Source organism: Crocuta crocuta, unplaced genomic scaffold, assembly GCF_008692635.1.
Source record: "Crocuta crocuta isolate KB4526 unplaced genomic scaffold, BGI_CrCroc_1.0 scaffold226, whole genome shotgun sequence".
NCBI classification, from domain to species: Eukaryota; Metazoa; Chordata; class Mammalia; order Carnivora; family Hyaenidae; genus Crocuta; species Crocuta crocuta.
Genome location: NW_027530997.1, coordinates 572,842 through 598,304, shown reverse-complemented (window position 1 = coordinate 598,304; position 25,463 = coordinate 572,842). Strand labels below are relative to the sequence as shown.

The 25,463-nt window shown below is 39.0% G+C and overlaps 1 protein-coding gene across 2 annotated transcripts; it reads left to right on the top strand.

The window, feature by feature from the left end:
- The first annotated feature begins 4,218 nt into the window (after positions 1 to 4,218).
- On the top strand, positions 4,219 to 24,791 carry B3GALNT1 (beta-1,3-N-acetylgalactosaminyltransferase 1 (Globoside blood group)). 2 transcript variants are annotated; one of them, XM_077770530.1, is made up of 6 exons: positions 4,219 to 4,236; positions 4,323 to 4,416; positions 6,550 to 6,645; positions 17,173 to 17,238; positions 19,915 to 20,010; positions 22,776 to 24,791. In XM_077770530.1, the coding sequence occupies exon 6, from the start codon at positions 22,808 to 22,810 to the stop codon at positions 23,801 to 23,803; it is 996 nt and encodes a 331-aa protein (XP_077626656.1). In that variant the 5' UTR covers positions 4,219 to 4,236; positions 4,323 to 4,416; positions 6,550 to 6,645; positions 17,173 to 17,238; positions 19,915 to 20,010; positions 22,776 to 22,807; the 3' UTR covers positions 23,804 to 24,791. The 2 variants fall into 2 exon arrangements, with proteins under 2 accessions (XP_077626656.1, XP_077626657.1); XM_077770531.1 differs by lacking the exons at positions 4,219 to 4,236; positions 6,550 to 6,645 and having other exon boundaries at positions 4,396 to 4,416.
- The last annotated feature ends 672 nt before the right edge of the window (positions 24,792 to 25,463 follow it).

Below are 25,463 nucleotides of genomic sequence, written 5' to 3'. Positions count from 1 at the left end.
TCCTAACACAACTTTCCAAATACAAAGGTCTTTTTTTTCCTCCCTAGATTAATCTATTTGCAGTGGAGCCTGCCTAGTTTTGTTATCAATAAACCTCCTTTACTTAGTGAGGTAAATTGTCAGCCAAGGTGGGGTGAAGAATGGCTGTGATAAAGACATCAGCAAGAAGCAATCACTTTACCCTTTGCAAAGGGCACAGGTACTTCCAGGGCTGGAACCAGGAAAAGAATCACAACAATGATTTAGATCTGAATATTCATTCAGCCTGGAATTCCACTACTACTATCTAAATATGGTTTTATTGTACACCCATTTTTGACTCCTATATCCACCTATATTATTTTCAGAGAACTTCCAAATTACCACAAATGATTTTTAAATCCATATTTCACTCCTCTATTCTTTCCCGTTAGCAGACAAAAGGCTTTCATAAAGAAGTAGCAGACGAATTTACAGGAATCTGTAAACAAAAAGAAATGGTGGGCCATATGTATAGTCAGTGCAAATTGGGGATGGGCAGTTACGGCGAGGGTCAAAGTTAAACAGATGACCCAGACCCACCATATTTTGAGCAAAGGACTAATATGACCAATACTACACACCTGAATCTGCATTTGGCTTAGATCAGTGTGGTAGCTCCTTTCCAAATATGTCCCTCCTCCCCCACAGTGAGCCTCATCTCCTGGTGATCATGCCCTGTCTGATCCCTTTCCCTTGAATCCTGAATAGTCCTATACTTGCTTTTGACCAACAGCATGTGGCAAAAATGATGCTACATAACTTACAAGGCTCATTTTTGCCTTCTAGGTTCTGTCTTGGGACTCTGAGTATGCTGATGAAATTCAGATCAGCTGTCAGGGGTAAGAGCAGACACTAATTTGCTGATAACAATTGAAAATCACTGATACAACCCACTGACTTTAACTTACTAAAAATTGTCCTCCTTTGACAAGTACGGATATAGGCTGTCTGTTTGGAACTCTCCATTTGTCTGTAGAATAGATGATGCACTTTGAGAGTTCTCTTGTGGAAGCTGAGATATATCTCTCAGATATAAATTAAATATCTTGAGGTAGTCACTGTTATATGGCACGAATTGCACATAGCTCTTGCCCGGCACAGCTTATGAACTTAAAACGGATGAGCGCACACCTGTAGATATTTCTATGAGCCAGAGATCAGAGGACAACATGCAGAGATTACACAGTGTATTGTATACTCTTGATCTGTTTCTATTATTAGAACTGAGCTGGTAGTGTAGATCAGGCATGCCCAGGTAAATAAGGAAACTCCTCCCGAATTTTATAAAATCTTCTTAAAACATACATCACAAGACCTATAGAAAGCATCACTGCTTTTACCAGAATTATCCACAGGATCTCTAAAGTGGCCCAAACTCTAAAGAGACCAGAGTTTTACTATTCTTTGAATAAAGCTAGTATTTCATACAATGAAGGTGAGCTGAGGTAGCAAGAACCAGAATGAACCAGATGATTATCTACCCGCCCAGGCAAATGGATTTCTAATCTGTGTCATCCTTGCAGGATCTAAGACTTTCTCCTACAAAGAGTTCCAAAGCTTCTACCCTCTCAGATTACCTATTAACCACAAAAGGGAAAGTAGACTTTATAACGGACTATATAGAGAAATCTAGAGGCTAATTCAGATTTCAGTTATTGATACTGGGACAACCTATTATATATTTAAAAATTAATATTATGTGTTTAATATTTAATACTATGTTCTTCTTGATAGGAAACAAAATGAAGAGCATCTCCTAAAGTCTGGATTCTTGACATCTAATGAAATCTCTTGATCTTCCTTCTAGTAATAAATGTGGGAGTTAGAGAAAAACAAGTTAAATGACATCAGGAGGAAAAAAGAGGTCTAACAAATGGAGAAAGCAGAACTCTCTGCAAGGTTAATACCATGAAAACAAAAAATGTGAGGGGCATTGTTCTGCATTAAGAGACAAATATAGGGGCGCCTGGGTGGCTCAGTCGGTTGAGCATCAGACTTTGGCTCAGGTCATGGTCTCCTGGTTCGTGGGTTCGAGCTCTGTGTCGGGCTCTGTGCTGACAGCTCAGAGCCTGGAGCCTGCTTCAGATTCTGTGTCTCCCTCTCTCTCTGACCCTCCCCTGCTCATGCTGTGTCTCTTTCTCTCAGATATAAATTAAAAAAAAATTTTTTTAATGTTAAAAAATAAAAAATAAATTAAAAAAAAAGGAGACACATGTAACCAATGCAATGCACAAATGCTCATTGCACTACCTTTCTACAAAACTAATATATAACATTTCTTTTGACAACTGGAGAAATTTGCATATGGGCCAGATATTAGGTTATATTATCAAATTGTTAAGTTTTTTTTTTTTTTTTACATGTGATTAAGTTTCTCATGTGGTTGCATGGAGGAATGTCTGTTTTTATTCTTGGGAAATGCAGGCTGAAGTGTTTAGGAGACAGAAAAAGCAATTGTGGCAAAATGTTTTAACACTTACTCAACCTTGGAGTTAAGAACTTGGGTGCTCACTGAACTGTTCTTTCAACTTTCCACGTGGGGAAGCCGAAGTCAAACTGTCCACAGTCCCACAGCCAAGCGGCCAGAATGGGGAACTGTTTTCAAATGGCACTATGCCAGGGGTGCCAGGAGAAGAGAGGGGAGGAAATATTATTTCTGGATTAATTCAGCCACCTCCACCCAAAGACCGGTATGACCAGAACCCATACAGCAACACCCAGGTCCCACGCCTAAAAAAGCCTCGCCACTTCTTCGAGGGACCACTAGTCAATGACAACTCTGGGTAGGACAGACTTTTCCTGAATTCTCCACACCAAAAGAGTTTCAAGATAGATGCCCGAAAGCAAGCGACTTCCTGGGACTCCGGGTCCTACAGCAGACCACTGTAACCCCGAGGTGTCCCCACCCTTCATTCCCTTTCGATTCTAGAAGGAGAACACACTTTTCTTCTAAGATGAAAGAACTTCCCGAGGTTTCTTCTTTCCTTAAGAGCTCTGTGCGGACTTGAACAAGCAAATCCCTCCAGAACTGCTCGAGNCCCGCCGCTGCGAAGAGCAGCTGCTGGATCCCGATCCGCGCGGGATAAGGGGCCTGGCGGGGCCGTGGGCGACACTGAGGGACTCCGGGACGTATAGCGGGCCCAGGCCGCGGCTGCAAGGAGCACCCTGCCGTGCCTGCTCTGCCCTAGGGCGCAATCCCCTGAGCCCCTTCGCTTTGGGCCTCTCTGGCGACCAACTCGGGGAGCAGTCCGGAGCGCGTTAGCCGCGGCGGCGAGGGAAAGGACGCGGGCTGTGTCTCAGTGTCGGTGGATTTCCGAGCAGGCCCGGGACGAACCCATTCCCAAGGCGCCAGGGAAGGGCCTGGGAATCGAATTATGAAATATGGGAGGGTTCTTTTTCATAGGGAGGGTTTGGAGGAGTATGGACCTAAGGAGGAGAAAGGGCGAATTGGGCAGAGAGAAAGGAAAGCCCAAGGAGCTAGTGTACACAATTTATGAGAGGCGATCGTAACGGGCATACAGGCATTTTCAAAGAAATCTGATCCAATGGAGTCTTACTTTTCCAAGCAGTTAGGAGGGATGCCAGCTGCAAGCACGCGTTGCATTCCCTATTTCCTTCGCTTCCACTCCCACTGCTGGACTAGGAGAGAGATTTGCAAGGCCGAGATGGTTTTCTTTTCCTCTGTATTTTGCAAATAGTACGAGCGTTTAGGACCTGGCTGCCTTGTCAGAGAAAGCTACATCCAAGGAACAAATGACCAAATCATCTCTCTCTTTTTTTTTTTTTTCCTGTTTTCAGAGGTAAGCAAGATTTGAGTTTACAGTCTTCGAGTGAGGACAAGTTTGTGTTTTAGCTTTCCCCAGGTGTCTTAAATGGATGTAGGGAGCTGATTTTGTGCTCTCAGAATGTGTTGATGTCTGATAAAAGCGCATCTGAACTTGTATCAGTCTAAAGAAGGGAGCTATTTATTAAGAGATAAGAGCCTAAGACATTTTTTTCTCCTAGACTAAAAGGTTCATTCAAATGATTAGTCACTGAGTAATTCCACCCATGAAAATAAAACCTGTTATCAAAACAGTGACCAAATATTATTCCAGATTGGATGCATGAAGTGATTTGAGAGCAAGGACGAAGAAGAGAGCATCAAAGCTTTTCCAAAAAGGAAGAGAATGCCAAGACAGTATATGATAATTTGGTCCTGTAACAGTTTGCTAGGTATAGTACACTGATTTTAGATGTTTGATTGCCCAGTGTTGTTGAATTATGACTTAGATATATTCTTTTTATGTTCTTTTGCTCAGTAGTTCACAGCACATGTTTTTAATTAAAGCATGGACTATGGAAAACAGAAAAACTAAAAAAGCTAGTGCTTTAGTCTCATCTGAAATTCTGTGGGTAAGTTCATCTTACTTTAATTTAGAAATTATCCTGATTGGTTAAAACTGACTGTCAGAGTCTCCTTTACAAGAGTTTAAGGATCATTTACACAGCTACACATTCCGTTGTATATGCTAGCATATTTTTTCCCTGAAGAATTTGAGGAGTTGTAAGAGTTAAACTTTACTAAATCATTTTGGATGATGCATATCTTTCTAAGAATTGGAATATTATTAAAATACTGTGGTATCTCAGGAAAATTTAACTATATAAACTTAATTTGGTGGCTATATTCAAGTTCAGACTCAACTCTATTCCTAAGAAAATAACTCCAGTGAATACTTTCTCTTCTTTTCTTATCCCTTGAAATGATTTGCCTTCTCTCTGTGCCCAGTCTGCAGCTCTGTTCTTTCCACTGTTGGGTGATATGGGTAGAATCCCATTTGAGGAAGTACGTGTCTCCCACTCACAGCTGTATAATGTCCAGGCCAAATATGCTTTTCTCTTACAGTTCTAACAGTTATCATTGCTCATCCCTGCTCACTGTGTGGTAACCACACTGTACAGCTTCATAAATGAGGCCAAATGTGAGAGGTCAAACAGGATGCTTTTAAATGGCTTTGCACAGCAGATGCATTTAAAAGTTGCACTTCATTTAACAGCAAGTCTTTGGTAAATATCTCTTATGGGACTATGAACAATGGTTTTGTTTCAGTAAAAAGTTGGCTACTCTAAATATTTGCTTTTGGTACATTGTGAATTAGATGAGAAGGGAAGGTGAGGATATGAGCAGGAGGCATGGTGGTTGGCAGGAGGCTCCTCTAGATGAGAAGGAGATGAAGCCCCAGAACATCTTGAGGATGAGGCTCTGAGATGCTGCAGGATGGAAGATTTGGCTAGGGAGATAACTTGTACACCTTGAGGCTCTGAGAAATCAAGGAGTAAAACCCAGAAAGCTAGAATACATTATTAATTTTTCTTTCTATGTGTTTCTGACCTGGAATTAGCGAGGAAACCAAGCCTTTTGTTGCCGATAGTATCCATAGCCTAGGTTAATACTTACCAGCCCTGCCTACCCCTCTAGGAACTGTGTCACGTGGGGAGCATGTTATCAACACCAGGATCCCCTCTTCAGTTGGGGTAATGAGGAAACACAGAGAAGAGAGATCTTAGGAGACTGAGATTTTCTTGATGTTCTCAGGTATGCCAGTTCATGGCGAGAACACTTCCAGACCAACAGTCTGATTGGTAAATAAAGTGTTTTTGGAGCACAGCCACACCTATCTTGTTTAATATTGTCTGTGGCACCAAGTGGGTGTGATAGAGACCATAGGAAGAAAATATTTGCTATCTGGCCTTTTATTGAAAAAAAAATTGGCCACTCTTGGGTTAGAACTTAGATTTCTGCTAAACTCCTAACCATTTGCATTTTGAACAGCTTTTTAAAGTTAGCATAAAGAAGCACTATGTTTGACTCCTTTTTTGGTAACAGACTTTGTTTTCAAGGATGGAGATACCTACTTTCTAAGAGGAAAAATTATAATCAACTCTTATCTCTTAATATGAAATAGTTCCTTTCTCTAAACTGATGTAGGTTCTCTAATTTGTGCTTTTATCAAGCACCTACACATTCTGAGAGTGCAAACTCCACTCTCTGCCCTGGACCCTGGCCACACATTTGGAGACATTTGAGCTGGGAGGTCGCCCTCCCATCTTCTCAAGGTGGGCTTTACTGATAACGTTCATTCTGAAACTTGGAGTCACAAACCGTCCTCCCTGTTCTGCATTGTGTCAGCAACCTGAAGGCAAGACAGATGTCTTCTTCTCCATTGCACCCCCAGCCTCTAAAACAGGCCTGGCATACTGACTGACTCAATGAAGAAAGAACACATGAACGAATGAACAAAAGACAAATAACTGCGGGACTTAGCCTGACAGACAAGAATGATTATATATCTTTTAATATTTCTAATCTGAGGCAACAGGGATGATTCCCAGGGATAGGAAGATGATATTAACTACAGCAGCTTCCCATGTCCTCTTCCTCCAATGGGTAGAGCTGTTTATACCCAAACAGAGACAGGAAGCCCAGCTTTCAAGTCAGCCTTCCTGCTGTTCTGCCTCACTTGTGTGATCTTTGTTCTGCTCCAGTTTTCCTAGGTTCTCTCCAGACCCAGGCACCTTCTTGCCTCTTTCCACCAGCTCTGTCACGTGGCTCTTTCAGACTGCCCACCCCTGGGTGCAGAGGTACGTTCACTTTTGCTGCGTTTGGCTCTTTGGGTCAGTACTGTAGTCTCACAGTCCAGCATGAGCCCTAGAAGTATATGTTGAGAAATTGCTGCCTGTGGAGAACACAGTGGCCATGATGGATCAGCCAGTTTTGAAACTGATGAGGCACTGCCATTGAGCTCACTTTTCCATTTTTTTTCAGACAGACCTTTCAGTGCCCTGTCCTCTCCAGAGAAACTTCATTCTTGCATGCTATGTAAGGCTTCCCTTGATCTTCAAGTGGAGGAACCTTCTGGGTTCCAGTGTTTACCAAAGCTAATGTTTACCAAAGCCCAGCAATTTATTCAGGGTTATGTGGAATATAAACTTATTAACATTCTTGCCAGCAGTTCCTCCATTTCTGAAAAGTGTACTTGAAGGGAAGACTAGTTGGCAATTGTCTCGGTGAGAATTAGAGCTGAGCATGATTGGCTTGGAGATTGAGCAGTGTTTTCACATAGGAGTCCCCATTTTTTTTAGTTCCTGGGTTAGCTTTGACAGCTCTTCATCCCTGACGAAGATCAGAGGTGCTGCACTACGTGGAAGAAAGTATGAAGATGCCAGGCCAGTGAGATTATAAGAACAAATTAGGAAGGGTGCCTTGTGGTACAGTGGTTTCGGAGCCCCCTTGGGGGATGAAGACGCCTGGGTTCCCAGCCCTGCTTGCTGGCGGTGAGACCCTGACTAACCATCAGGTCTCCAAATCACAGTCTCCTCAACTGGAAAATAAATGCTGTAGTAGTGTAGTGCCTACCTCATAGATTGTTTTAATCAACAAACAATAGATTGTTTTAATCAACAAACAAACAATAAAGTATGGAAAGTCCTTAGTCCAGTGCCGGGACCAAGTAGGGGCTGTTGCTAAAATTATGGACAGAGGGGAATGTGAAGAAAATGGATAAAGTAGAAATCAAGTTCTTTTTAATGTAAACTTCGTTTGCCCTGACAGAGGAAAGCATATTTCATTTTTATGTATTATTAAATTCCGCAAGGATAGTGGTTGCAGTTCATTCAGTCAGTAAATAAAATTTGATTCTCTATTATATGTCCAGCTGTGCTTCAGAGTAAGAGGGAGAAATGTAAGCTTTATCAAATATGCACAATCCTTAAAATAGATTTGATGCCACTTGAATATTTTACACCTCAGTTTAAAAAGGTTAATGTATTTTGTAATTCTCCTCCAGCTGCTAGAAGTTCCTGTTGTAGGACTTCTGACAGTTCAAATCATCCCCAGGGATAGGAAGATGATGGGGCAGGAGGAAGGTCATGGGAGATGGGAGCATGTGTAGAAGAGGAACTGAAAAAGTTTACATTTGGCATGTGGATCTCTACTACTAGTGCCTGTGGGCTTACATGCTCATGCGAGCAAAACAGTAGGAACTTAAAGATGCTGGAGGAAACCTCATCTTTGGACTCTGAAAGGAACCTTACTGGGACTTCTGGCTGGCTCAGTCGGTAGAGCATGCAACTCTTGATCTCAGGGTTCTGTGTTCAAGCCCCACATTGGGTGTGGAGCCTACTAAAAAAGAAAAAAAAGAAAGTTTACTGATCTAGAGGGCAAATGTGGATAAACTAGGATTTATTTGCATATTTACGTGTGCTGTAGACCATATATATGGTATTATATAAGAGACACTGGGAGCTAGCTGCGTGGTTTGTAAATGGGACAAATGTAAGCAAATAAGTTAAAGGAGCACATAGTGGACTTTAATAATCACAGTAGTACTATCTATTTAGTTCTTACTGTGCCGCAGCCCCATCCTAAATGTTCAACATGTGTTATTTCATGAAACGGAGTTTCTGATTCACTGGAATCAGGTGGGGTGGGGCCCGAGGCTAACAAGTTCCTAGGTAGTGCCCATGCACTGTACTTTGAATAGTGATGTTTAGAGCAAAACATTGGAATCACTTGGAAAAGCTTTAAAAATACTGCCACCTAAACCCTCTGTAACTCTCATTTAGTTAGTCCAGGGTATACCCTGGCTTCCAGAGTTTTTCAAATTTTCCAAGAGATTATAATATGCAACAAAGTTTAAGGATCACTGGGTTCAGGAAGAAAACGGAAGAGAGACACAGACATCACTGGTTGTGCTTGTTTCTAATTATAATCAGAGGAGGTCAGAATGGTAGAGTTTTATATTGCTTTGTTTATAAATATGTTCAGTTTGAGTGGGTACTAGTAGGGAAATTTCCCTCATGATGTGTATTGATATGTGTGTCTCTTTATTTTTAATTAAAAAAATTTTTTAAAGTTTATTTTGAGAGAGAGAGAGACAGAGAGACTCCCAAGCAGGCTCTGTGGAGCCTGCTGTGGGGCTTGAACTCATGAACTGTGAGATCATGACCTGAAGTCAAGAGTCAGATGCTTAACAGACTGAGCCACCCAGGTGCCCCGTGGTTCTCTCTCTTTATAAAAAATAGGACATGACTGATGTGTGTAATTATGATTTGTATTAAACTCAGTGTGCACAGGACCTTGTTTAGGCTATCAAGATTTCTACCTTTTGCAGTACTGTTTTTTATGTGGAAGAGTCATAATGTTGCCCAATTGGCAGTAATTGTAATTGTAATTATCTTTAATGATAGCACATGTTTTCTCCTTGGATGATCCTAAATCTAGTATGCATGGGCTTAGACTTTTATTGAAATGTGGTTTTTTGGTGTTTTTGTTTGTTTTTGCATGTCTGGACCCTTTTTTTCCCCTTAATGTTTATTCATTTTGAGAAAGAGAGAGAGCGAGAGAGCGAATGGGAGAGGGCAGAGAGAGAGGGAGACAGAATCCCAAGGGGACTCTGCAGCTGTCAGCACAGAGCCCGATGTGGGGCTTGAAATCACAAACCATGAGATCATAATCTGAGCTGTAGCCAAGAGTTAGATAGATGCTAAACCACTTAACCGATGCCCCTCATGTCTGGACCTTTTAAAATGAACATGATCAGAACCAGTGCAGCCTATAAGAGGAAGGCTTTGTATCAGAAGAAAGCCAGAGAAAAGTAAGCATAATCTAACAGATTCAGAGATTTACTTTTGGATTCAATTTATTCTTGGGGATATTTTCTTAATAAAAGGGGTAAAAGCACATTACCAGACCATTTGCACAGCATTCAGATACCCTTCTACCTATCGTGTGCTAGGCTCTGGGGATGTGGTGGTGAACAGGATGTGCGAGGCCTTTCCTGTCACAAACCTCAGATTCTTGTGAAGGGAAAACAGTAAACAAATAATAGACATATAGAAAATCCCAGGCGGTTTAATTGCCTACAGGATAATAATGAAGGATGTAATTGAAAGTAGGGGCAGGGGAACCACTTAAGATAAGGGTCAAGAAAGGACTCTCCTAAGTGACATATTGCTGGGATCCAAAGCAGGAGAAGGAGCCAGGCTTTTCAAGAACTAGCTTTTGAGTTAGAGAAACAGCAAATACAGACTCCCCAAGGGAGGGAAAATTTGAGTGTCAGGGCTCAGAAACGAAGCCAGTGTGGCTGAAATAGGGGTGGGAGGAGGTGTGGCCGCAGACAAGATGTATTCCTGAGAGACAGCCTGGATAGATAGATCTTCTAAGAATGTTAACGTTGTTGTCCTTAAGGTCTCATGGTCTTTGTGCTTTGTTTTTGTATTGGCAACTCTCTAATGAACATATGCTTGCAGTTACAACGTTTTATAGGTTTTCTTTTTAAAAATTTTGAATTTCCTTTCCGTTTGTGGAATATAACCAACATTTTTGTACCCCAGGAAAGAATTTCAGGTTATTTTGGCTTGAATAATTGTACCATTGCAGTAATTCTTTGTTCTGTTTCTCTGGAGTCCTTGCATTTGGACTGATCCCTCCACCCATCCTCTCAGACCCCCAGTTTATATTCTAGTCCCCAGCATATTTGTGATGCAAAATAAGAAGGTCTGTATCTGCATGAGTATCATTAGTTGTCATTTATTACTCTTGTTAATAACTCACATTTCAGGTTTTGAGGGTGAGAATCCTGAGTCTTTCCATGTAAAGATGATAAGGTTGTGATGCTGCTTTACTGATTTTAATCAAGGTTCGATGGTCATGAGGAATGAAAAACACTCAGAGTGATTCTGGCCAATAGAGATGTGGCAGACTCCCCGGCACAGGAAGGGTAGAGCCAAGAATGTGAGGTCTGGGGGTTCTTGGGTGGCTCAGTCGGTTAAGTGTCCGACTTTGGCTCAGGTTATGTTCTCACAGTTCATGAGTTCGAGCCCCGTGGGCTTCGTGCTGACAGCTCAGATCCTGGAGCCTGCTTCAGATTCTGTGTCTCCCGCTCTCTCTCCCTCCTCCCTTACTTGTTCTCTTTCTCTCAAAAATAAATAAACATTAAAAATAAAAGAATGTGAGATTTGTAGTCCTGCTTGATTTTGTCCCTGCCACCTACAAGCCTGTGACTTTGGGCAAGTTATTGACTCTCCCTCAGCCTCAGTTTCCTCACTTACTCAATGCAAACAGTAAAGGATTCAAGAGCACCATCATTTGTGGGCTGTCTTAAAGATCCCACGAGTTGGTGCCTGAGAGCAGTTCCTGGTGCTGTCACCACAGCTGGGCACCTAGGGCCAGCATGTCTTGCAGACACCTGCCAACACTGCACACACTCACAAATAAACAGAATGACTGATCAGATTGCCAAGCTGTTTTAACGCAAGTATAACATGCAAAAAGAAAAGTGTACAAATTAGGAGATAAATTATCACAGTGAACACAACTGTGAGCATCTAGGTCAAGAAACAGAACACGGCTGGAACCCCGGAAAGTCCCCCCAGGCCCCTACCAATTATACTTCCTTCCTGTCTCTAGAGGTTATCAGTGTCCTAATTCTGACACCATAGACTGCTCTTGCCTGCTTTTCAAATTTGTGTAAATGGAATCATAGTATCTATTCTTTATGTGTCTGGCTTCTCTAGCTCTACATTATATTTGAGAGACTCTAGAATGCCATGTGAGATTATAGTTTGTTCATTTCTGTTTTGTAGTAGGTGCTGGGTTTTTTTTCATTAAAAAAAGTTTTTTAATGTTTTTTTATTTTTGAGAGAGAGACAGAACACAAGCCAGGGAGGGGCAAAGAGAAACAGGGAGATGCAGAATCCGAGGCAGGCTCCAGGCTCTGAGCTGTCAGCACAGAGCCCGACGCGGGGCTCAAACTCACTCATGACCTGAGTCGAAGTCAGACGCCCAACCGACTGAGCCACCCAGGTGCCCCTGTAGAAGGTGCTGTTACATAAATTCATTTCTTCCACCATTGTTTCCAGGTTGGAGTTCTTATGGATGGTGTGCTATTATGAACTTTATGGGACATATTTTGGTATAACATATGTTACATATGCTCTTCAGTGAAGAGCACTAAAAAGTTTTCCAAAAACACTAAACAGTTTTGTATATTTTTTTAACTCTAAATTACTGCTCAATTTACTAAAATTAGTTTATTAATTCAGTGAATACAAAGATGAGCTAGGACAAGATTTCCCAAAATGTAGGGTTCAGTCATACCAGAGACTGAAAATTAAAACAGGTTCTTCAGACAGATTTAGGAAACATTGCATGATATATCCTCTTCTCAGAGAATGTGTATTAGCATATTAAAAACTGAGAAGCCCTCCATTAAAAAAATACCAATTTAAGTTCATTTGAGTTATTTTTGGGGGGTAGGGGTTGTCCAAAGAGCTCTTTTGAAGACTCCGTAACACTTGTGGATAAGACATAAATGCATCAATCTTTGGTGCCAGAAAGTTCTGGTGTTAATAACTGAGGAGAAGAAATCTGCATCTCAGTTCTTCTGCTCTCTTCTAAAGCATTGGGCACAGCCAACCTCTTTTGTTTCTGGAAGTTTTCTGGGCTTTTCTATTATTTGCAATGTTTTTTCAGCTTTTATGGATCAGCCACCAAATCGACTTGTAATTATTGGTGGCCAGCGGTGCACCCAGCATTGTGCTGGGCTTATGGGATAGAGAAGATGATTTGCTTAGAGTAAATTATTTAAAATCTAGTTGGTTAATGCACATCTACTTAATATGACCACAAGTTTATCTTTTATCAAATGGAAATTATTTTAAAATTATAAATGTAATTTCTTCACAGTGATATATGATATTATTGTTGAAGAAGTCAGGAATAAAATAATAAATGTATTTCCTTGTTGGACCTTTTTATATTTTCTATTCATCGATGTTTTAGGTTCTTTCTGTCCTTCTCCTGGGACATGGGACTTAGAACAGTGCCAGACCTCCCAAAGCTTATTCTTGTGCTAGGTGAGCGCCTTCCCACTGTCCAGCTGTGAATCAATCCTAAGTCTCAGACCAGGCCAGCTTGACTTCTGTGTGACCTCATAGTGTGTCCATGTTTACATACCTGAGTGTCACTTTAACTTCAGAAACTACTGACTTTGCTGACTAAATAGTCCGTGTTGTTCATGTAAACCTCACAGTAACTGAATTGGTATTGTGGTACTTGGTTAATAGCTGAAAAAAAAAAAGACATTTTTGAGAAGTTAAGTAACTTCCCCAAAGTCACATAACCATTAAATATTGCAACCAAGATTTAGGGTGAGCCATTTAACTCTGATGTCCAGGCATTTTTGTTGTGCTTTTTTTCCTGTTTTGGTAAGTTTAAAATACAAAGACAACTAAAAATAGAATAGAATACCTGTGTTTGCATCTTCCTGAGTTAACAAATGCTAATTAATACTTTGTGGTATTTGTGGCTAGTTGGCTCTTTCCCCTTTTCACCACACACCCCCCTTTATTCTTCTACAGTAACATCCACACTGCTGAGTGTGGGAGCTTTTACTGCAGTTTCTTTAAAAATAGTTTTAGGGGCACCTGGGTGGCTCTCATGGCTTGTGGGATGGAGCCCTGCATTGGGCTCCATGCTAACAGAGCAGAGCCTGCTTGAGATTCTACCCCTCCCCTGCTCATTTTTTCTCTCTCAAAATAAATAAACTTAAAAAAAATAGTTTTGTGTGCATAGCTGCTTTTGAAAGCTGTTTCTTGTGTGCCATTTAAAACTATATAAATTGTATTACATATATATTTAATTTTTCATCTTGTATATTTTACTCAACATTTTATTTTTAAATACTCTCCAAATTGATAATTCTGTGTACAAATCCAGTTCATTTATTTTATTTTTTGAGAGACAGAGACAGTGTGAGCAGGGGAGGGGCAGAGATAGAGGGAGACACAGAAACCAAAGCAGACTCCAGGCTCTCAGCTGTCAACACAGAGCCCGATGTAGGGCTCGAAACCACAGATGCGGGATCCTGACCTGTGCTGAAGGTGGATGCTCAACCGATGCAGCCACTGAGGCACCCCTTATGTGTAGCACTCTAAAACGGGGAGGAAAATTTTTTTTATTTCATTGTTTTGAATTTTAATGTATTCATGTGTTTTTTTAAAGTAATATAGCAAAGTAATATAAAAAAGAGATGCTCTCATTCCTTTTCTGATCCACCCCATTCCCCTGCCCACTCTGTCTTTTCATTGTCTTTCTTGTACACATTCAAATATATATTTTTTATTTCCTCTTTCTTTTGACACAAAAGTTAGCACATTATAAACATTGTTCTATTATCTTCTTCACGTAATATATTCTAAAATTTTTTCATGTCATTACTTAGAGAACATCTTTATTCTTTTTTAAAAAAACCTGTATAGTATTCCATTGCGTGGACGTATAATTGTTTATGTAAGTACTCCCTCGTTAATGATCCCTTGGGTTATTTCTAAATATTTGCTATTATAATTTTGTAGCTAATAACAATAAAATGCCTTAACATTTTAGACATACATAGCTTTGCCTAAAATAAATTCCAGTAACAGGGGTGCCCGGGTGGCTTAGTCGGTTAAGCGTCAGACTTTCGCTCGGGTCATGATCTCGCAGTTTGTGGGTTCGAGCCCCGCGTCAGGCTCTGTGCTGACTGCCAGCTCAGAGCCTGGAGCCTGTTTCAGAGTCTGTGACTCTCTCTCTGACCCTCCCCTGCTCGCGCGCTCTCTCTCTCTCTCCTAGAAAGAAAACATTAAAAAATAAAAATTAAAAAAAATTAAAAAAAATAAATTCCAGGAACAAAATTACTGAGAAAAGAGTAAATGTATTTGTCATTTGTATGTGTGTCCAAATTGTACTCCATTAAGGTGTTACTGTTTTCTACTCCACCTTAAATGAATGAGAGAAAGAATTTGTCTTCCTCTCTTTAGTTTTTATTCCTAAAATATTTTATTTATTTTTAAAATATTATTTTTAAATTCTTTTTTAAGTTTATTTATTTATTTTGAGAGAAAGAGAAAGAGGCAGAGAGAGGGAGAGAGAGAATCCCAAGCTGGCTCTGGACAATATATAGTCCTTCATATTAACAGTCTCTTATATATATGGTCTACTGTGTTGGCCTTCTTTTACTTGGACTAATGTTTTTCAGGTTCATTCATGTCCTGAATTCTTAAAACTGGTATTTGTTACAGCCTATATCAGTACTTTGTTTCCTTTTGTAGCTGAATAGTATCATTGTGTAGATATACCACTTTTGTTTATCTGGGAACATTTTCTTTTGTAGCCAGCTAACATTATCACACCTAAATAGATTAATAATCCTCCTGGCATCACCTAAGATCTAGGTTGTATTCAGATTTCTCCAGGATCCAGTCCAAGACCATACATTCCAGTTTGTGTGTCCTTAAATCACTTTTAAACTACAGCCATCCCCTTTTTCATGGTACTGATCAGCTGAAGACACCATGCTAATTGACAGTCCCAGCTCCTGGATTTCTTTGAGTGCTTCCTGCGGCCTTCCTTAGCTTGTTCTGCTATCCTGTATTTCACATAAATTTTGATTAGACTCCAGTTAAATATTTTTGGTTAGGATTCATCAGAGATAATATTGTCACTTTACACTGTAGCTCACTAGGAGATAAATAGTATTAATTTGGTCCATCATTTATAATGCTAGGATTGCTGATTAGCACACTCTGATTCCTCCAGTGTAAATTTTATATTGTTTCAGTCCCTGCAGATAAAAGGCAGTCTTTGGAGGTTTACTTTGGTAACTTATTAATCTTTCCTTTGATGGTTAAAACACTGATAATCATTGACTGAATTGATAGTTTCATGAGAGGTTGCAAAATGATAGCTTTCTTCTGTCATTCTACTGACATTTATAACTGGCATTTTCCTCTTCAATTGTTGCATTTGTCCCCTTGAACTACAGATCATTGTGTAAAGCAGAAAAAAAAATGCTTGGCTTCTTCCTCATCCCCTCCCCAAACCAATAGTTTTCAGTTAAGTGGTTGATATAATAGTGCCTCACTGAAAGGTAGTAAATTGATCTTACTCAGTTGCACATATTTTACAGTTTCCAATATGGTATTCTCTTTAAATTTATGGATTAAACAGAAACTGTGTATAGGAGTGTTGCATTTCCAAATAGGTTTCTTTCTTTTTTTTTTTTTTTAATGTGTTTTTCAAGTTGTTTTTGTCACAATTATATTGTGGTTAGATAATGTGGCCTCTGTTAAAATGAGGTTTGTTTTGTGTTTTTTTTTCTTTAAGTAATCTCTACACCCAACATGGGCCTTGAACTCAACATCCTGAGATCAAGAGTCGCATGCTCTACTGACTGAGGCAGCCAGGAGTCCCTGTTAAACTGAGTTTTAAAAGTTCTTGATATGGTTTATATAACCTAACCTGAACAGTTTTTAAATGAATATTTTATTTTGAAATAAAATACCTATTCTCTTAGATCAAAATTGTTAATATTATTTGAAATACTTATATCCTTATTTTTTGCCTGCTTGATTTAGAGAGATTTGTTAAAAATCTCCCATTAGGATTATATGGGGGCACCTGGGTGGCTCAGTCGGTTAAACATCTTACTGGCTCAGGTCATGATCTCACGGTCTGTGGGTTCAAGCCCCATGTCAGCCTCTGTGTTGACAGCGCAGAGCCTGGAGTCTGCTTCAGTTTCTGTCTCTTTCTCTCTCTGCCCCTCCCTTGCTCGTGGTCTGTGTGTCTGTCTCAAAACTAAATAAGTGTTAAAAAATTTTTTTAAATCTCCCGTTAGGATTATACATTTTTCCATTTGTACTTATACTTTCAGAGTTTGCTTTATATGTTTTTAAGGCTATGTTTTTATGTTTATATAGGTTCATGATTGTTAAATTGTTGGATGGCTCCTTTTACTAGTAACAAAATCTTATCCCTTTCAAGTGCTGTTCATTTAAAATATGTGACATGATGGAGCCTGAAAGGTCAGTTGGTTAATTGTCCAACTTCAGCTCAGGTTATGATCTCACGGTTCATAAGTTCGAGTCCCACATCAGGGTCTCTGCTGTCAGTGCAGTCTGCTTCAGATCTTCTATCCCCCTCGCTCTGCCCCTCCCCCCTCTCAAAAATAAACATTTAAAAATGAATAAATAAAATATGTGACATTAATTAACTATAGCAGCCTTCTGATTGACATTGTCATGGTTTTTATTTGCTAATTTTAAAACTTTCATGTTGTTTTGTTTTAGGCATGCATCTTACATAAGCAGTATAATGGCAGAATTTTAAACCAAGTTGAGAATTTCTTTTAGTAGGTAGGTTTATATTTACTCTGATAGTACATTTATATTTACTTCTGATATATTTTGTGTTTTCTATTTGCCATGCATTTTATCTGCTTTTTTCTTTTTTATTGAATTGATAGCTTGCTTTGTTTCATTTATTTCTCAATCAGTGTGGAAGATACATATTCCATACCTGTTCTTTCAATAGTTACTCTAAAGGTTAATGTACACTCTTAAATGATTTTTTCTTGCACAGTGTTAAAGTTTATCACTCTCTCCTTGTTCTTGAATTAGGTAAGAATATTAACATATTTTAATTTTGTGAAAATCTTTTTACAGCAACCATGTCATTTTTATATAGTATTTTAGTTTCACTTTTTTTGACCACATTACAAAAATCATATTTATTCTTGTTCTTTTCTCATTTTGTTTTACACTATTTCTACTTACTAGTTTTCACTGTCTTCTAATGATCTCCTTGCTTCCATCTGTTCCTTTCATGCCATTCCTTCCTCCTGAGTTCACCTTTCTCCAGACTAAAATATATTCTGTTGATGCTTCTGTCAGGTAGAGTGTGTGGACTTTATAAGTTCTAGTCTATTTGAAAGGGTCTTTATTTCACTTTCAATTCACTTGAAATCTCTAAAATTTATCTATAAAATAGGTATAGTAAAACCAGCTGGCCCACTGTATAGAGTTGTTGGGGGAAAACTAATAATACTTGCAAACATTTCATCAACTCTTTAAATATGTGTGTGTATACATAACATGCTTATATGTAAAGTGCTGTTATTATAAGCTAATGTAAGTCCTGTTAGATTTATATTTAGAGTTACTATATATTTAATTGATTTTTAAAATCATTCCTTACTATGTTGAGATAATATTTACTGAAATAAAAATAAGAGAGAATAATACCTAATAGACATATCATGAATTGTACATGGTCACACTTTGAACTGAAGTAAGATGAAACTCAGAATCCTGCCTGCTCATTTACGGTTGGTTGCTACCATTCACTTGAACTTTGAGATATGCAAGCATGAAATTTTTTTTAAAAACTGGCTTTGTTTTTATCTATTTACAAAGATAATACACAAATAGCATGGAACATCTAAATGATACAAAAAGAAAAATGAAAGAAAGAAGAAATCTTCCAGAAATCCCACAAAGCAGAAACCATTGACATACTGAGACATATCCTTCTAGAAAATCTTGCTCAGCATATGTGACTGTATGGGTTTAAGGACTCATACCATATAAGCAGTTTTGCACCTTGCATTTTTCATTTGCTGTATATCAAGGGAAGATGTAGGTGAGCTTCACTGCATATAATAAATAAATATATGCTATTGGATGGAGGGATCATAATTTTGTTTAACCAATTCTCCAATTGAGAGATTTGTAAATTCTCAATTCTCAGAATTGAGAGATGTTTAAAATCAAACCTTTCCATATTGCTCTTTAGGATAAATTGCTAGTAGTGGTAATTGCTTGGTTAAAGAGTGTACACATTTAAAATTTTGATACATGTTTTCAAATTTCCCTCTAGAGTGCATGAGAATACCTTTTCCCTCACATATATTGACTATTGTCATGGGTTTTTTCCCTCTACAATTTGCTGATTTGAGATTTTTGTCAGTATTTCTGCTTCCTTGTAAGTTTGAACATGTGTTATTATTGATCATTTGTAGTTCTTGAGAATTTCTCTTTCACCATTTATTCTCATGTAGACTTCATCTTGTTCTTAATTTGTATGTATTCTTTTTTTTTCTTTGGGCTTACAAATCTTTGTCATAAATCTCAGGTGTTTTCTTTTTCCCCACTTTGTTTTTTAATCTTTCATCCTTGTTTGTGTTTTTCTTATGTTTTTTTTCCTTCAGTTTTTTGTTTTTTGCTTTTTAACCTTGTTCAAGAAAGTTTTGAAATTTTTATTTGATCAAAATTTCCTTTATGGGTTCTAGATTGTTTCCTTACAGTTGAGTAATTGAAAACTCTTCCCCATTTCAGAACTACTAAAATGTTCATGCATATTTTCTTTTAGTGCTTTAAAAGATTCATTTTTCTTACATTTTAATCTTTAATCCATTGGAAAAATTTTTTGTATGAGGAGTGATATGTGTCAGTGACACCCTGTCTTTTATATCCTGCTCTGGTTTTCAAACTTGACTAGTAAAAGCCAGGATATGAGCATACTGAATCATGGCAGGAAGTGAGATGTGTCCCACTGTTTCTTTTCTCACTGTTTATTAATGTGCCTTGGGTTATTTGTCAATAGAGATGGAGGTGCAGAGGGGAAAGATGTGTTGGGAAGGGTTGCCTCCTGTGGATGCATACCTGGAACAGAGAATTAAAGAGAGGATACCAGCTGAGTGTTTCTTAGAAGTTTTGTGTTTCACTCATTTTAGTGACCCCTGAGTTCTTTATCCAGGGTAGTGAAACTCCTATGATGACCTAAGATACCAGCTGACATGAGAATTTAGACTCATGTTTTAAGCCTTCAATACCTAGTGCTGCTTTCCTATGATAAAGCCATGAACTCTTGAGTTCTGTGGACTAATGGTAACTTTTTTAACTTTTTGTTTCAATATATGTTCATAGCTCAGAAAGAAATTGGAGAAGGTGGGCTTGCTTCATTGCCCATCTTTGACTTCTAACCCCCTGACCCATAAGTAAATGCGGTTAAGTTTTTTATATGTCTTACAGAAACTTCAAGCATTATTTTTGACTACTACATACTACTGACTGCTCAGTTGGTGAAATTGAAGACCTTTCACTCAGAAGAAATAAATCAAGAAGGAGGTAAGAAACAAAAATATATTTATGGCTTTGAAACATATTTTTCTTTAGATAGTAAGGATGCATAGAGATTATTTTTTTAGGATAACCATTTTTGACAATAAAAACCAATTTAGAAAACACAAACAGGATAGAATGACTGCCAACGGTGGAACACAGCTGGTGACAAGACTCTTAATGGCCAGTGAAATGCTTTGCACATGTTGTCACTCTACACTGTATTGACATCTTGAGTGTAGAGATGTGGAAACTGAGGCTCCAAAAGGAAGAACATACCTGCTTGCTGTGTTTGTTAAAGCACAGAGCTGAGGTGTAGACTCTGGACTCTGCCTTTAGAATCACCTGTGTTGTGGGTCCTTGAAAGACTTTTCCCTCTTTTTCGACTAGAGAATTCCTTTTCTCCTTGGTGCTGCTTTATTTTCTTTGTGGGCCCGTAGGCGGTAGATATCACAACCACAGTCACATTGTCACGTTTAGAAACCATGGCTTATAGGGGCACCTGGGTGGCCTAGTTAGGCATCTGACTCTTGGTTTGGGCTCATGGTTCATGGGTTTGAGCCCTATGTTGGGCTTTGTGGTGATAGCATGGAGTCTGCTTGGGATTCTGTCCTTCTCCCTGTCTCTGCACCTCTGCTTCTTGCTCTCTCTCTCTCTTTCTCAAAATAAACAAACATATTTTTAAAAAAAATACACACACAAAAGGAAACCATTGCCTATAGAATGCATGTAAGATAACTTTTGTAATAAGATTTGCTGCTTTGAGTTCTTCCCATTATTGAAGAGGAATAGGGCCTTCATTGCCTATATATGATTATAAATGCTGCTCCTTACACAGTATACTTTCCTTGTCTGAAATTTCTTCCATTGTGCTGATTTGATAGAATGAGACGTAAAACTGCCACCTGACAAGTGTTATAATAAACGTACAAGTTGTCATTGGCTAAGGTATAAATCAAGACCCCTAGGGCTGTACATGCAGTGCTTAGTTGCAGATGAGGAGACAGTGTAGGAAGAAGTTCATTACTTCTATAATTCTTATTCTAGGTCTCTTCTGTTTCAGGTTTTTCCAGGAGCTGGCTGTGCGAGGCTAGTAAGGGGGAGAGAGGAAGGCGGGGGTGGGATTGACAGACCTACCTTTTATTCTTTACACAAATGGCAAGAGCATAACAAACAAGTCAGTGTGCATTGCACCCCTGCTGTAGGCCTCTGTCTGTCTTGCACTTTGACTATTGTGAGAAACACTTTGCCAACTAGGTCATAGACTACAAATGGAGGGGCAAGACACATATACATGAAACTGAGCTGGAGAGTTTGTAACATGTGACTTAAAATATAGGAAGCTCTAGAGAAATGAGAGATTACTGTGACCAGAAGTAATCAAGGCAGGTAAGATATGGCCAAATAGGGCAAGGAGTCTTGAGGTCCTGTCATTTTCATAGTATTAAGAGGCATAAGAGCTGTGCGTCCAAAGACCTAAGATTGACTCAAGGTAGAACCCTTGGGGGGCCAGCCTTCCCAAATAATGACACTAACATATGCCCTTCATAACAGATTCTGGGTTCCCAGGACCCTTCCTCCCAGATGATGGTGGGTGAAAGGGCACCACTGGAGCCAACTCAGTCTGCCCTTCATGTTGTTCATCTGTCCCTTATTCTGCAGTCCCTTAGCATTGATATAAACAGTCTGTGTCACACTGTCCTTCCGTGTTTACCTATTGCCTGGAGGTCTCCTTCTCCCATCTCCTTCCTTTGGTCTTAGTGCCTGGTGTTGTCTGTTGGTGTGGAAGGTCTAGGAATCACCTAGCACATAATTGTCTTGAGATCATGGTGCCAGGAGAGCCCTGTAGGATCCTGACTTGCAAACCAGCCTCATCCTTGGGACCTAGTGCAGAACTGAAGTGACACCGTCACTCCAGTCTGAATGCTGTGACATTACTGCTCTTCTCATCTCAGCTGGAGGGTCCATCCCATGATTCTGATCTGGTGCAGGATTTCTGAATGGGAATGGGAAACACATGAAAACTCATTCCTATGGACAGACCTTTAATTTAAGCACTTGCTGTCCAGACTGAGCATGGAGTTCAGCCAGTGAGGTAAAAGGGAGCTGGGATGTGTTTTGGGCAAGGAAAAAGCTATTTCACAGTCTTGGCCATTTAAAACTCTGGAGATGCTTATCCTGCTTGTGTGTAGAGGACTTGCCTTTCAGGTGAAGAGTCTCTGCTCTCATCTCATCTCACTTGAATAATTGTAGCCACTGGGTTTTCCTTATTCCAGATTTGCTAGAATCCACATCTGATCACACAGCTGAGAAAGACCTTTGGTTTATTTGGACATGTTGCTGGTAATATCTCCTTGCATTAAATCCTTCACTTCTTTTTCCATAGTGGTGAAGAAGAAATGGAGCTTTTTTTTATTATTATTGCAGATTTATTTTTTAAGCCCTCCATTATCTCTTTCCCTCTGGATATCCAAGACAAAATCATATTTCAACACTTATTTAAATCAAACAGGAAGTATTAATTTTCCCGAAGTAATGAAGGATATGTTTTTAACCTTGGTCTTGATGTAAAAAGCTAAAATGCACTCTTGGTTATTGGTGACCATTTGCTTATAGTTAAATGAAATTAAGTAGGTTGGGGTCAGGATTCTCGGTTTTGCTTGGGAGCTTTTGTTGTCCCAACTCTTTCACTTTCTGTAGACAATCAGATACCGTTTAGTACTATGTCTTGGGTGGTGGAGTACTAACCAGGTCTTTGATAAACTTTCCAGAACCTGAGGTTCGTGTGCTTCTGAGCTGCTGGATGGCCCTTGCTCTCTTGACCGCTCTTCCAAGTAGGATGTCACTGAGATCCCTCAAATGGAGCCTCCTGCTGCTGTCTCTCCTGAGTTTCCTTGTGATGTGGTACCTCAGCCTGCCCCACTACAATGTGATAGAACGTGTAAACTGGATGTACTTCTATGAGTATGAGCCAATTTACAGACAAGACTTTAGCTTCACGCTTCGAGAGCATTCAAACTGCTCTCATCAAAACCCATTTCTTGTCATCCTGGTGACCTCACACCCTTCAGATGTGAAAGCTAGACAGGCCATTAGAGTTACTTGGGGTGAAAAGAAATCTTGGTGGGGATATGAGGTTCTTACATTCTTTTTACTAGGTCAGCCGGCTGAAAAGGAAGACAAAGTGCTAGCACTGTCCCTAGAGGATGAGCACGTTCTTTATGGTGACATAATACGACAAGATTTTTTAGACACATATAATAATCTGACCTTGAAAACAATTATGGCATTCAGGTGGGTAACTGAGTTTTGCCCCAATGCCAAGTACATCATGAAGACAGACACTGATGTTTTCATCAATACTGGCAACTTAGTGAAGTATCTTTTAAATGTAAACCATTCAGAGAAGTTTTTCACAGGTTATCCTCTAATCGATAACTATTCCTATAGAGGATTTTACCAAAAAGCCCATATTTCGTACCAAGAGTATCCATTCAAGGTGTTTCCTCCCTACTGCAGTGGGTTGGGTTATATAATGTCCAGAGATTTGGTGCCAAGAATCTATGAAATGATGAGTCATGTAAAACCCATCAAGTTTGAAGATGTTTATGTTGGGATATGTTTGAACTTATTAAACGTCGACATCCATATTCCAGAAGACACAAACCTTTTCTTTTTATATAGGATCCATTTGGATGTCTGTCAGCTCAGACGTGTGATTGCAGCTCATGGCTTTTCTTCCAAGGAAATTATCACATTTTGGCAGGTTATGCTAAGGAACACCACATGCCATTATTAATTTGACAAAAGCCTACAGAAAGACAGGATACTCTGTGGAAAGTATTAAAATTACTATGAAATATCTGATGGAAAACTCTTGGGAAGGTCACTGTGTTGAGTTACACTGAACTGTGACTCATGAAGAACCCACAGACTGGGGGCTGGAGGGTCACACTTTCATTTACCTAGATAAAAACTAAGTCAGGCCCTTTAAAGGTGATCTTAAGAGGAATTAAACACCTTATAAAGGAATCGGGGATTTTTGTTAATAAAACTAGTAAGACCAAACTATTTGAACATGCCATTCTGTAGACTAGAACTTGTTAAAAGGGGTTCATTGAATTATAAGCTCATTAGTCCATAACAACGAAGCAATGTGAAGCTCTACTCATTGAGCATTCTAGTCTATTAAGATTTTTGTGTATATCTGACATGGATTACCAGTTTTTAAAAATACATAGTTCTGTGTAAAAAATTAAAGTTACACTGAACAAAATTTCATGTTTTGGTCATTCAGAAGGTACTTCAAAATGTTACAGCATTTCACAGTTACGAATTAGTATTTAATATTTCTTAGGACTTCCTGGTGTTTGAATGTTATGGTTGTTTCAGTACTGTATAAAGAGAATAATGAATTACTCTTTCATTTGAACTTTTTCCCACTTTTTCCACTTACTTCATTGATGAGTTTATTTCATAGCTCCATTAGTGTAAAGTCATTGGTCATTACTGCAGATCAGTAATCTCTTAGACTTCCATAAATATTTTACTGTGGTAATGTAGAGAAGAATTAAAGCAAAAAGATCTGAATCTTTGTCTTGTTTTTAAAACTACAATCCCCAGTGTTTTTATGTGACTCCATCTGTCTCATTTTTCCACCTGGAAACTGGGAATAATATACAATGCCAGGGAGCAGGTTTCCTTTTGGAAAGGACTCTCAAGGCAAAAAAAAAAAAAAAAAAAAAAAGACCCTGGTGGCTAGAATATTATGAATATTATTAATTTGCTCCATGTGTGTTCTCATTAACAATCAATTTGAGAATAAAGATGGAAAAAAAATGCTGCTCCTGTTACTAATTTCATATCAAAAGGAAAGCCTGAAAATATGGTCTGAGATCTCATCTGAATTCCGTGTATGTAGAAGCACATTTCTTCATAGGAGTGGTGATGTTAGGCACCTCTGACCCACTCTCTGGCCCCAGATTTTGGATATTGTGCAATTTCCCATTGAGGCCGATATGGGACAAGTGATTCCTTTTTTCTGGCTGACATGTTGGCAAAAGATAAAATCCATTGGCAGAAAATATAAACTTGAGAATATGTAGTCAGCTGTAGTAATACTGAAATACTTACAATTCTCCAATAAGAAAGGCTTAATTTCAATTAGAACTGTTATAATATGTGATTCTCTATACAACAGAATCACATCATTTTCATTTCCCTTATCTCAAACTTGATATCAGTTTGAGATATCCAATAAAATCCATTAAATGAACTATTCTATGGGATCCATCTATGTCCTTGCTAATCCACATTCATAAGGAGTCACTTTCTTTAAGAAAGATGGTGGTTATTTTTGTGGTATGATTAGATTGGTTTTGCAGAAGTTTATATTGATGTTGGGGGAAGCTAAGTCAAAGAATTTCTTAAGAGAGAACTTTCAAGATAAATAATATCCT